The 14,634-nt window shown below is 34.4% G+C and overlaps 1 protein-coding gene across 4 annotated transcripts in view; it reads left to right on the forward strand.

Annotated features, from left to right (window-relative positions):
- The window catches only part of LOC106142335 (uncharacterized), a 61,745-nt gene that overhangs the window by 33,589 nt on the left and 13,522 nt on the right, over positions 1 to 14,634 (forward strand). The window contains exon 2 of one of the 4 annotated variants that reach the window (XM_060947029.1): positions 6,295 to 7,715. The exons of the other annotated variants lie outside the window; for them this stretch is intronic. Coding sequence (XP_060803012.1) covers positions 6,296 to 7,111 — 816 coding nt within the window. The 5' untranslated portion in view covers position 6,295 and the 3' untranslated portion in view covers positions 7,112 to 7,715. Of the gene's footprint in view, positions 1 to 6,294; positions 7,716 to 14,634 lie in introns of those variants that run through there. 4 annotated transcript variants of the gene reach the window in all.

Here is a 14,634-nt window from a genome sequence, read left to right on the forward strand (position 1 = left end):
GATATTTACAATTTCGTGAAAAATAAAAGTGTTCGCGAAGTCTAACAATAGTTTTATTTAAATAAAAAACCACGTAAAAAGTAACTTCAGTTTTAAATTTGATGTTTGTGAATTCTATAAGTGTCAATACGAATAATATTTAAAGTAAATGGGCTATCGATACTAGAGGTTTTACTCAACTATCGATAAATGATCGATGTTGGACTACCTATCAAGGGGCAACACTACAAATGAACAATGCGTCTTTCATCGCTGTTAAATTGTGGACGAAAATAACAGCCAAGTCATCGACGATTCGGCCCACAAACGAGGCTGATTAGCAAACAATTCGAAACACGGTATATTTGCAATCATTTATTTATTTGCCGTGTGGTTCCCGGCACCAATACAAAAAAGAATAGGACCACTCCATCTCGGATGTCGTCAAAGGCGACTAAGGGATAGGCTTACTTCAAACTTGGGATTCTTTTTTAGGCAATGGGCTAGCAACCTGTCACTATTTGAATCTCAATTCTATCATTAAGCCAAATAGCTCAATGAAGCCTATCAGTATTTTTAAGACTGTTGGCTCTGTCTACCCCGCAAGGGATTTAGACGTGATTTTATGTGTATTTGTCTATTTTTAGGGTGCAGCCGGTCAAGCCTATTTATTTATTTAAACTTTATGCACGTAAAATGTACAACAGGTGGACTTAATGCCACAAGGCATTCTCTGCCAGTCGAACCTTTGGACCAAACTGTATGTCCCAAAGGCATAATTTAATGTATGTTTGTACTTACATAAAATTACGCCTCTTTCCCGGAGGGGGGTAGACAGAAACTACATTTTTTCAGTTGTCGCGATCCCTGCATACTTTTGCTTCATCCATATTAATAACTTCATCATGCACGCTCGTACTGCCGACAATATTATACATTCTACTAATAAGTAAATGCAAGTTGGTGAGTTTGTCAGTATGGATGTTTGTTACTCTTTCACGCAAAAACTACTGAACTGATTACGATGACATTTGGTATGTAGTTAGCTGAAGACCCAGAATAACATATGTTTTGTAAGATCCTATATACGATAATAAAAAAAAAGTACAAACTATTATATTCAAAACTTTAATTCACTATTATGGGACACTTCATATTACTTAATAATTGTCACATCTTTTGGTTTCACAAGGTTTCACAACATTTGTTGACGTCAAATAAATTACTTTAAACTAAATTTACTGACGCTTCCAAAGCATCAGTGTAAAAGAAGCGGTAACAAACTGCACTGCAGCATTTTCTTCAACTTCACAACTATCCAAACTTAAAATACAAATGTGAACGAGAGAATACATTGTTATTACACAATTATTAAGTTGTGCAAAAAGTAAAGGGTCAGGTCAAGTGTACCCGAAACCGCCGAGTTTGCATGAAGAGAGTTATGAATGTGGATGAAGCGAAGGAAGTATGCAGAGATCGTGGCAAGTGGAAAGAGGTAGTCTCTGCCTACCCCTCCTGGAAAGATGCGTGATTTTATGTATGTATGTGATAAAAGTAATTTTCTTGTTGAGAAATATTGACTGAAATAAAACGCTCCAAACTAAATAGCGACCGGAATAGAAGTGGAACGCACGTAAACGTCTGAAAATACATCGCATCAACAATATAACGTCCAGTAGCCGACCTGCAGGTCAACGATGACTCATCATCAGTTAGGGTGACCATCAATTTATAGGATATGTACTTAAAAGATTCAAATCCAAAATTAGATATATACTAAATACGAATATGAGTTTTTTTTGTTTGTTTGTTACCTCTTCACAGGTTATATCCCTTGCGGGGTAGACAGAGTCAACAGTCTTGAAAAGACTGAATGGCCACGTTCAGCTGTTTGGCTTAATGATGGAATTGAGATTCAAATAGTGACAGGTTGCTAGCCCATCGCCTAAAAGAAGAGACCCAAGTTTATAGGCCTATCCCTTAGTCTCCTTTTACGACATACATGGGAATGAGACGATGTATGTCATACCACTATGTAGGTATGTATGTAGGACCACTCCTATTCTTTTTTTTTCATTGGTGCCAGGAACCACACGGCACAGAGGCCTAATTTGTTAGAATGTGTGGTCGCCCTGTATGATCCATATTTCAGCGCGAGATTGATCCATCTTGTGGCTGCTCGGAGATGTGGGATGATAGACCATGATCACTTTATGTTCGGACCAAACATAACGTTCACATACCTTTGATGTAGCGGTTTTGTAGTAAACATATGTATACTAATAAGTTGGATTATACAAAATGAAGAACGGATTAATAGTATAAGCTTTTGTCTGCGTACGTTCATTGCTCGCAAATCGAATGAATTTGAATATACAATACATACATACATACACTAGCTGTGCCCGCGATTTCATCATCATCATTTGATCATTGAAGCCCTCAAGGATGAATAATCACATTTTTATTATTTCTTTTCTCTCTTGTAGTTATGAAAAGATGACACACACTATGTTTTTTCTTATCAACTAGGCAAGCGTGGTAACTTGCACTAGATGAATGTGTTTATTCCCTTAGTCGCCTTTTATGAGACATGAAGAAGGTCACCCTTATTGACAGAGCCAAGGGTCTGTTTCTAATTATTTTCTGTTTGTTTATTTCCAGGTACTTATTTACATTGTTATGTAAATTGACTACGCTCTGGTAATCAAGTCAACAGGTAAAGAAAATCCTACTAATATTATAAATGCGAAAGTTCGTTAGTATGTCAGGATGTCAGTATAGATATTTATTACTCTTTCACGCAAAAACTACTGAAACGATTACGATGAAATTTGGTATGTAGGTAGCTGAAGACCCAGAATAACATATAGGCTACTTTTTATCCCGAAATCCCCGCGGAAATAATTCCACGCGGACGAAGTCGCGGGCGGCCTCTAGTAGAACATAAATCATTATTCATTCAAAAAGAAGAGATATAAAAGTTACGTAAAGAGTATCGGTTAGTCTTCAAACTAATGTACATAACTTTGGTCAAAGTCATTCGTACACGGCCGAGGTGGATTTTGAACCTGTGATTATTATGTGCATTACGCATTTTAATACTTTACCAATTCGACCACCGTCGCTCTTTTTTTCTCATAGCTAAAAACTATTTTTTGTTTTTATTTTTCATCAAAAACACGTGTCAGCCTGATTGGTTTTTTGTGATTTACATTTATTTTAGTACTTCAAGAACTAAATTTACGCTAGGGTAGTGATACAGTAACTTTTATTAAGCCTCGGTACTGTCAGCATCTGATACACTGACCGCATCTCCGTCCATATTGAACAACACCAAAAAGGGATCAAGTTACCTTGACAAAGACTTTACTTTCCAAGACTTAATGTGTGCCGTGTGGTTCCCGGCACCAATACGAAAAAGAATAGTACCACTCCATCTCTTTTCCATGGATGTCGTAAAAGGCGACTAAGGATAGGCTTAAAAACTTGGGATTCTTTTTTAAGCGATGGGCTAGCAACCTGTCACTATTTGAATGTCAATTCTATCATTAAGCCAAATAGCTGAACGTGGCCATTCAGTCTTTTCAAGACTGTTGGCTCTGTCTACCCCGCACGGGCCATAGACGACCATATGCATGCATGTTATCTATTTTGGTGATAAGCTCTCGTTAAACCTGCCTTGTTTTGGCAACAGAATTTCAGCTGAAAACTAGTCAGAATTCGTGAGCGATTGGCATCCAGCCAGGGTTTAGGCGACCTGTTGCCTGCCACCTGACCGTAGACACCTGTTTTCAAACATTTTCATATTTGAAATTTCAAAATAAAGGAACCAATAGCAGGTCTAAAGTAGTTTAAAAGCGGCCGTTTATCATCCCTTACGTAGGTAGCCTCAAGTTGAAGGACTTGCATAAAATTCGTCACTTGAAATTGAAACGTGGGCCCACGCTCTTAAGAGCCACTTCATATTTTTCAATGGCCTGCCCTCATTTGATATAAACAATTTAATTTTTTAACCCGATTGATATGATTACAGATGATAAGTTATAGCTAGGAAGGCTTTAAGTCTAAGTCACAAACGTGGGAGTTAAATGAAATTTATAATTCGTTACTAATTTGTTCAAGTCAGACACACAGGTACATAAACCTTTGTATTCTAGCTTTGTAATTAACTTGCTGTCATATCACTTCATAGGTACATCTGAAATCAATCGAAAAATATGTGTGGCATTGCACCTTAGTTATATAAAGTTATGTCATAATGAAAATTAAAAAAAAAGATGAATTGGTTATATTATTTTAAAATGTCAACTGTGAAAATAAATAAAATGGTAAGATAATAATATAAAAATACACATTAACCATTGTATACACATTGAACAACCTCTACGAATTTATTTACAAAATGAAATCCATTCGCTTTTAAATAAATAAATATATACGGGACAAATTACACAGATTGAGTTAGCCTCGAAGTAAGTTCGAGACTTGTGTAACGAGATACTAACTCAACGATACTATATTTTATAATAAATATTATATAACTAAACATTCAAGACCCAGGCCAATCAGAAAAAGTTATTTTCTCATCATGCCCTGGCCGGGATTCAAACCCGGGACCTCCGTTGTCACAGACAAGCGTACTACCGCTGTGCCACAGAGGCCGTCAAAACAAAACGAAAGATAATGTCAATCACTTTTTCTTTCTTATAATAAAAGGTATAAGAAAATCTTTGTGAAATCGTTTGTAAAAGATTATATTCTTCAACTTGTGACTCTTTGACCTTCCATATCCGGGTAATATATCTTCCCCTTTTTCCCTTTGTCCGGAAATTGAGGGATGTGCATAATTTATCGGACTGGACTTCAGGGTTAGTCATTATAATGTTACGAGTACATTTATAAGTACTCGTAATCTCCTAATGCTAGTATGATAGTAGGTAGCTTGCTATAAAACTTTTTTGAGTTACTTAATATAAATTTGTATGTTTTCGGAGATCGAGCTAAATTTAAACGCCTTTTACGACATTCACGGGTAAGACTTTTTTATAATGGTGCAGGGAACCACACGGATTCTTCTTATAGGCGTAGGCTAACAACCTGTTATTGTTCGAATCTTAATTCTATCATTAAGCCTAACAGTTGAACGTGGCCTGTCAGTCTTACAAGACTGCTGGCTTTGTCTACACAGCAAGATTCTTTCTAATCAATCGTCAATTACTAGAATTTCATGAACATTTAAATAAGAAAAAAATAATTATTCATCACACATCTTTTCTTGATTTTTCTTGTGTTCAATTCACATTCTCATGCGGACCATTCACAAATGTCTCTCGACTGAACCGTTAAAAAAAATACATAGAATTCGGAATATTATTAGACTATAGAAGTGATAACTACTGTTCACCAGTAGTTATCACCAGTAGTGACATCGTAACTGATGGTTGAAATAACATGTTCTATTTACATTTATTTATCTACAGAAGAGACTATTTTATTTGTTTCATAATACATTTGAATTCTGACATTTGTTTTACAACTTTACATTCGCGTGGGATACTGCGTACGTTGTAAGCCGACGATACATTTCTATAGTTGCAAGTACAATATGGAATTTCTATTGTCTAACATTATTCCGATTTCTACATTGTTCGACCGTTAACCGCGTTCGAATAAATCGCGGACATGTAATATAATATAGTTTGACATTTATCCAGCAGATGTCGCCATATCTCGTAATGTCGAGATAAAATAACTGTGCGGAAATCTAAGAACAAAAGTACAGGCCATGTTACAAGCAAAACTAAAACGATTTACCACTGTAATGCGGTAATTTGTCCTGTTGTGTTATGTAAGCGACACTGATTACACTGAATATTGTATATGTTGCGGCCACTTGCAATGGTTCTAACAAGATGAAATACTCATTTATGTGGTCACTGTTTTATTTGTGCAATTAAAAAAAGAGTTTCATAATCAGATTCTAATAAAATTATAGTCGAAATCATTAATTAAACTTAAAAATAAAGAAGTAAACTTACTTAAGACATTTAAAAAAAGTTCAATACAGAAGTGGTAAAAGTTTAGAATGCGTCTGTACAAACAATTAAATCTATAATATGGGTTATAAATATTATTGATACTCGTTTGTACTGCTGGATGAATGTTGAACCGCGGCACGGCACGGGCACGGGTCGTCGGTCATGTCAGGCGTGCGTACCCGCGCCTGCGGCCACCGCCGGGCGTCGCAACCGCCGCGTTCACCCGCTGCGCTTGCGACGCTCGACCCCCACTCACCCGTGCCCGTGCTTGCAGGATGCATGCGGTCGGCCTCCACTCCGCGCTCGCCATCCGCCGCGAGCGCAAGCGGCGCGCCGAGCAGCAGCGAGCCAAAGAACGACGCTACTCCCTCCAATCGACTGAGTCGGGCGTCACATCCCCACACTGCTCAACAGGCAGCTTAGAAAGACGACGCTTCAAAAAAACAAGAACATCCGACAATGAAGTCGTCTCTTCTGTTGGTATGCTCCACCTCGGAGTGGTGTTCCTTGTTCTGGGGCTATTCCTCGTCGGGTCTGGCTGGCTGCCCGATGACGTCACGTCCTGGAGCAGCATCGGATCGGTCAGCTGGTTCAACGAATTAGTCTGCTCTGGCATTTTCTCGCTGGCGATTGGCATTTTCTTGATAGTTCTCCACAAGTACTTAACTAAGAGCGAGGAAGACGCCTTGGAAGATTATGTGCAAAGACAACTGACTAGGTCTCGATCTGGTCATAGACTAGAAAGGGACGCAGAGACCGGTGGGATGCACACGAAGAATGCAAGGCGGGCGAGGGCAGCTGAAGTGTTGCCAGAAACTATTACTGAGACGTACACAGAACCATCACCTGATCGGGTTCATGGGTTTGTCAACGCTCTGGCTACCAACGGTGATGCTTTGAGAGAGTCCCCTTTAGAACAGATTGTTGAGGAAGAAATATCAGTAGCCTCTGAAACTGACAGGCGACTCGGACGTTTCAACAGAGACACATATTCTACACCTTCAGTAGCTCCCAGTTTGAGTCCGGGGTCACCATCAGACACCAGAGAGTTGCTCTCCGACGGACGATACATGATCATGTCAAGGATGTGAACAGAGATTGCAAAATTCATTTCTTAAATTCCCCTTCAAATACTTGCAGTGTATTCTTTATTTCACACAAATTGCAAATTTTGGTGTTCGTGTTTGAAATGATCTGAAAATCGGGTAGTGAATTGGCGAGATCGAGTAACTTTGTCGACCGAGTTATTATTAGGATCAACTGAACTAAATCGAACTCCTACTGTTCTGCAGAACAGTACTGGCAGTAACAAGTTTAAAGCCTTCATGTATGTCGATTCAATGTTCCGCCACTTTGTTATCTATAAAAGCAGGCTTCGGAACTTCAGTGGCTGTGTGTCAATGGATTTCTTCGTTATCCACCGCTTCTGTATCTAATATTTTTTAACAGATGGACCAACTCTTTGGTAGATTTTAGCAGTAAGTTTAGCCCCATTTACGATTGTAACCTTGATGTTTATCATCAGACTTTTTATTTATAGGTTGCATTTGTAAGTGGGGTATCTTGTGTAAATTTAATTATTGTCATTCCGCATGTATTGGCTTGAGACTGATTGTTATATACTATTCTTATATCTGTACATTTTTATACTATATTGATGTTTGTTTGTCCTTATCGTGTAAAGTGATTAGTTAACTGAATATTTTTAGTTCATGTTTTCTAGAAACATTTTAGATCCGAAATTTTATGGATTAATTTTTCTGAAACTATATTTGAAGGTGCCAAAATAAGAATGGAAAAAACATTATACTTTTTCAAAATTGATTAATGGTATAATATTGGTGAGATTATATACTGTGTGCGTCTCACAAAATACTTTAAGTAATTTCTATAAAATGAGAAAATGTTACAAAAAGAAATGTAAGTTCCATTCTTTCTAAACCTAAGCTTTTCAGATTTTAATATAAAAAGTAACAACAACAAATTTTGAGCTTCTCATTTTCACCAATTAATTAACTGTTACCAATTATTATTTATTACATAAGTATTATGTAAACAGTTCAAAGGTTGTAATAGTATAAATTAATTTATGATTATTTTAATTGTTAAGTAATATAAATTGTTACCAATTATTTTATTTGCGGCTGTGAATACCTTTTCCATGACCGTCAGTCGGACAGAATGTCAGATTATATGTATACTTAATGATATTATTATAAGCTTATATAACACGAGCTTAGCTTCATAATGCTCAAAATTTATATGAGTTCACCTTTCAATTTTCTCTTCCATAGCGTTTTTTTGTAAATCTTAATCTTTCCTACATTGCAAATGTGGAAAAAGCGTGGTAATCATTAATCAAATAATTATATTAATATAAAAAAATAAGTTAATATACTTCCATTTATCGAAAAATATAAACACCATAATACAATCAATCAGAAGACTTTATTTCTCAAACAATAGGCCATACAGCGTAAAGATATTTCTTAAAAGCGCCAAAAAAGTAAAGAAACAAGTGAACTGTAGTAAAATAAAGAGGGTCGTATCGTATTACACCGTCAAGAGTGCAAAGGAATATTTATGTGAATAATTTTGCAAATGTACCGTCGGCTGTAAATATCAATGTACGACGTATTACGGCTGCTTTCCACATTTGTGTCAAACTTTCTCTCTTCCCTTTAGATTGTAACAAATGCTGTCTATAAACATTGCCTTATTAAACTATTTCACTATTTGTATTATATTAAAAGCACAATTTTATCGATATATAAGTAAATGTTAGGAAAATATTGAAATTTTATTATAGTTCGCAGTTATTAACGAAAGCCGTTGTCTTAATTGAAATTTTGTCAAGTATTAAGGTTAAAATATCTTTATGAGAAACTGTGTTAACAAAACATATATATATATACGAATAAAAAAAATATTCTAAATTGTCGGTAAGAAGACATACCTCCCCATCGTGTTGACTAAAATTAAAAATATAAATAAATATAATTTATTGACAAAATTTCAGACACGGATTTATGTAGTCCAATTATTCCTTTAGCCATTAAAAATTAATGCGTCGGTCTAAAGGGTTATACTATGATATTTTCCTAACATAACGTCACTTGATGTCTAGTACTTGCTAGCTTGTGGGTGTATATAATAAGAAAGCCTAAAATCATTGTGTTGGCATTAGTCACAGAATATGGATGATCAGTGTAAGTTGTAATTGTAATATAAATGTTTGGAAATGTGGATAGTTGTTTAAAGATCAGAAACAGTTCTTATAGTGCAAATATTGATTCCAATTATATTCCAATCAACTGATCTGTCAAAAAAAAATTATGTTTCTCATAACTGTGTCTGTAAGGCAAAGATGGCTATAAAAATATACTAATCGACAGTTTATTTTTATTGGAATAAATTGTATTCATACTACCTGCACTCATCCAGAAAAGGTGATTTGCCTGTTAAATGTCAATTGATGTTGTTTCGTTCTGGGGATATCAGGTAGCAGCCATGTGATTATAAGAAGAAATATGTGACAAATGCGCAAATATTCATTACCAGGTCAAAACCATTCGATGACAAGGTGCCGAAGATTGTCTTTAAATACTCATAAAAATAACGTAAAACATTCCTTTTGTCGTATTATATTAGTGGTGTAAGAAACTAAGATAGGTATAAGGCACATTATTATCGACTGGAAAACTGGATAAAAAATTGAAAACAAAGCATAATGGTTTTAAGGTGAGACTATACGTTTTAAGCACAGATTTTCCTTTATTAAATCATAAATAATTTATAATTATATTATAATATCTTAGTAAAATTCATAATTTTATTCGAATTTTAAATGGTCAAAATATAATTACACAATCAATATAGTAAACATCAATATATTGGAGGAATTGCATATTTTCTATCTATAGATAAGATTTTTTATTATTCACATTAGCGAACCAAACATAAATATATTTTTTTATTTACATCATTGCAGTAATTTCATTTGCCATAATCCAGAATTAATTTTCGTTTCATTAATTTGTTTTTAAAACACATTTATATATTTTTTTAATTATTTATAAATCTATACAATTTAAGTCTATTTCGTAAGACATGATTTTATAAATTATCTTAATGTGAATAATAAAATATCGATATATTAAATAGCACACACCAGCATAGCGCAAATTATAGTGTTTGCACACTTCGATTATGAGATTTCTCGTGCCTATACTACTTTTATACATAGTGTTAGGATAATTCGAATAGTCGCTGTAAGCTACCCATGTATAAATTATATATTCACCCCGCGAGTTTATATTTCCTCATTTAAGGAATGCCTTCCACGAAGCACATTAAATTACAATTGGCAGAAAATTTTCATTTTTAGCAATTTACGTCTCATATTCATCTGTCAATAATGACTTAAAATGACATCAATTGCAAACATAGAATTCGGAATAATATTTACAAGACTATACGAAAAACCATAGAAGTGGTAAAGTATGTGTCCTTTTAAACTGATGGTGTCCTTACTTTTAATACCACAAACAGTTCATTTAAACTGTTTATTAAAAACGTTATTAAAATAGTCTTATTTAACTTGAAGAACTTGCAAGGCGATGACTGATCATTCCTATAGTTTCAAGTGCAAAATGCCATTTCTATTGTCTTATATTATTTCGATTTCTATGGCTACAAAATAATTGTGACTGTAGAGCCTATATTTATACAGTAAAAGCATATAAAATATCAATAACATAATGCCAGAAAAAGACCTCCATATTTGCATGTTTTTGAAAGCTTTTATTTAATTTGTTTATGTTAAATCTTGTAGATATTAATATATGTAAATAATCAAAATGTCTTCAGTCACAATTGTTTTGGTAGGAAAGTTTGAATATAATTGTTGTCATACGTAAAAGGCAACGAGAACTTCAGACTCCATTTGGAAACTCCTGTGATTGTTATAAGATCATTTTGTGTAGGTTTATTTTAATTTAGAATGTTTCATTAAGATTTTGGTGTTGTGAACTCATGTTAGGCTGGCCGCACATATTGTAAGACATTGTCTTGAGTAGATAAGACAGTCTTACTCCCGAATCAAAGAATATGAAATTATGAAGGTATTACGAGTATGAATTAATCATTTTACTGTTTGAAATCGAGAAATAAAAGATGTGTTTGTGTAATGATTACAGTATATTCTAAATTAAACACATTTCATAAATCGAAAGTGTATTTTTTTTTTTTAATTTAAAACTTTATTGAACTTTGAAGGTACAAAAGGTGAACTTAATGCTAAAAATAGCCAGTCTACCACCTTTAGAAAATAGCAAACAGATAAACAATCAGGTGTCAATTTGAGATGAATACACAAATGTTTTATACGAAGCAATCTTTTGAATCAATGTTAGAGTTTTGTAAGAATGATAACTTTACAGGGTTGTAAGATTTTGTCTTCTTAACCATGGATCCAATACGGGTTAGGTTCCCCTGTAAAGGTTGCGGAGGTCAGACGGGAGTCGCTTCGTGTAAAAGCCTGACTCACCCAATCAAGGATCCACGGTCAAAGGAATACCCCAGGCTCCTCTCCAGAGTGGTGAGGATGCAACCGGGACTAAAGCCAGGAGGAAGAAGTAAGATTTTGGCTTACAATATGAAGGCCTTAGTGACATTTTTTACATAATTTCGGTGTCGTGAAAACATTTTTGTGAACGCTTTTGCGCATTTTATTATAAATCACTTAAATAACAGTGCACTGTGTTGTTTGATGTATTAATTTTAAGCGTGTTCGTGTTAATTTAAGAAATATGTTTTTTTGTACTCTCTTCAAGAATTCAAAGATACTAACAACTGTGTCTCAAAGGAAATAAAATCAGCACTATCAAAGTTCTGAAAACTTATTGTGTTTAATAACGCAAAACAATAGTGCGATTTGAAGAGTGAATATGTACAAATTTGCAATCGAAGATGTCAGAATGAAATAAGAAATGTTTTGAGAACATTCAGATTATTCGACAAATGAATATATCTATATTATAAATAAGAACAGGGTTATCATTTATTATGTTAATTAAAACATCTCTGTATGCATTTGTACCTATGAATATTATTTAGTTTTTGGTCATTGGTAATTGTGTTATATTGTCAAAAATAATTTGGATATACACGTTATTTTGTGAATCTCATATAACATAAACATTTCATAAAATCATTTATGCACAGTTGGAAAAAAAATCGTGTTTGTATATTGTATTTTTTTTTATGTACACGAAACATAATACCTACATTAAAAGGCAATGAAATTGCGCAGAAAAATCCGTATTTCATGTAAAAAAAAACAATTGTTTCCTTTAACAATGAAAATATACGAGTTATTTACTCCTGTCCTGACGCTATATTTTTTATTTAAAAACTGGTAAATTATACTTTAATAGGAGAAATAAATAACATTGGGATTACTTTTTAAAATACATCCACATATTTTTACTCAAATGAAATAGGTTCTTATTGTATGTATTGTTGAACTAAAAGATTTTACGATATTTCATATATTTATCTTATAATTAAAACAAAAGTCACTTTGACTCAAGACTGCAAGAATTATCCTCTGAATATTAATATCGGGTATTTTATTAGATTACCAATTTGTAATATTTAGGATTTAAACAATACCTACCGTCACACGAGATATAAATTAAATATCTTGTGCATAGTCAAATGCCTACAATATGCCATGAAAAACTATCGCTGTTGCACTTTTCATTATGGCGATGAACGGGACAGCGATAGTTATTCACGCGACAAAAACTGCGTTGCGCGTTCCATGCCACAGGAGCTGGTTCTATTCTCAGTCAAGCCATATCCTCAGTTATCTAAGGTATAATATTATTTTAAACACAGTGTATCATTATACACTGTGTTTAACTCTATACTAATATTATAAAGCTGAAGAGTTTGTTGGTTTGAACGCGCTAATCTCAGGAACTACTTTTCCGAATCGAAAAATTGCGTTCAAATCCCGGTCAGGGCCTGATGAGAAACGAACTATCTCTGATTGGTCTGGTTCTTGGGTGTTTATCAATAAAAATATTTATTATAAAATATAGTATCGTTGACTAAGTATCTCGTAACACATGTCTCGAACTTACATCGAGGCTAACTCAATCTGTGTAATTTGTCCCGTATAAAATAAAAAATTAATAAATAAAAATTTATATCTCGTGTGACGTCCATTTTGCATTGAATCACGTCATCTCACGTTAAGCATATTTTGTTATTTCACTCAATTTATTACACTTATTAATTAATAAATTCATTAAAAATTATTTGCCTTTAATTTTACTATTTTCATGATAAACCACACAGCTTTCAAATTAATCTATTAAACAGTGATAAATAACATTATCCTACTAATATGATAAATGCGAAAGTTTGTGAGTATGTCAGGATGTCAGTATGGATGTTTGTTACTCTTTCACGCAAAAACTACTAAACTGATTACGATGAAATTTGGTATGTTGGTAGCTGACTACTTTTTATCCCGGAGTACCCGCGGGATTGATTTCACGCAGACGAAGACGCGGGCGGCCTCTAGTAAGTAATACGCAAGCATCCTTTTTCGACGGACGCCATAAACCGGACCAAGTCGGAAAGCGGACCCCGGGCCCCGAAACACATCTGTGAAGGGTTGCAACCGGGAACACGCAGAGATGAAAAAAGATTTATTTTTCCACAACATACCAATATACAAATTTGTTATTTTAATTATATGAAAGCAATTTAAATAATATATTATTAAATGATTTAAAATAAGAGCACACTTATGCAGCCACACAGTATAGCGTTTATTTTTGAAGGGAAGAAAAGATACAAATGACATTGACACATAGTCACCGTAATGGAAGGCGCCAAAATTTAAATATTCAACAAAATTAAATTTATATTGGGAGGTGGACTGGAGCCTAAACTAGGTTAGGCCTTCAGACTTCAGGCCTCCAGGTCACCCACCCCAGTGATGAGAGAGAGACGCAAGGATCCCATTTCCATTAAATGAATTCCCGATTCGTCCTCCATAAGCTTAAACTACTTCGCAGCAAAGCGGAATACAGCTTTATTGCAAGTAGGTCAGGAACCCTCTAAATGAAAGGGATTGCGAGGAATCCGCGGGTTATACTTAACATTGTTCAAAGCCTTGTTTCACGAAGGAGGTTCTCAATTCGTCGCGACCCTTTTTACTACGCTTTTTTTTAAACTAATATCTCATTTATGTGCACGCCAAAGAATATTGGCAGAGAAGAGTAAGTTAGAACAAAAACATAGGAATAGTCATAAAAAATAAATTGAATCACTATAAAATTTAACCAATCACATAAATAAAATAATATTTTCATGTTGAAAAAAAGTCATAATCCCAGATCTATACTTATATTATGAAGCTGAAGAGTTTGTTTGTTTGAACGCCCTAATCTCAGGAACTACTGGTCCGAATTGAAAATTTTTTTTGCGTTGAATAGAGCATTTATCGAGGAAGGCTTTAGGCTATAAAACGTCTGAAAACTGAAACCATAAGGAGCAAAGAAATAATGGAAAAAGTGAAAAAAACGGGCAATGA

This window comes from Amyelois transitella, chromosome 12 (assembly GCF_032362555.1).
Source record: "Amyelois transitella isolate CPQ chromosome 12, ilAmyTran1.1, whole genome shotgun sequence".
Lineage (NCBI taxonomy): Eukaryota > Metazoa > Arthropoda > Insecta > Lepidoptera > Pyralidae > Amyelois > Amyelois transitella.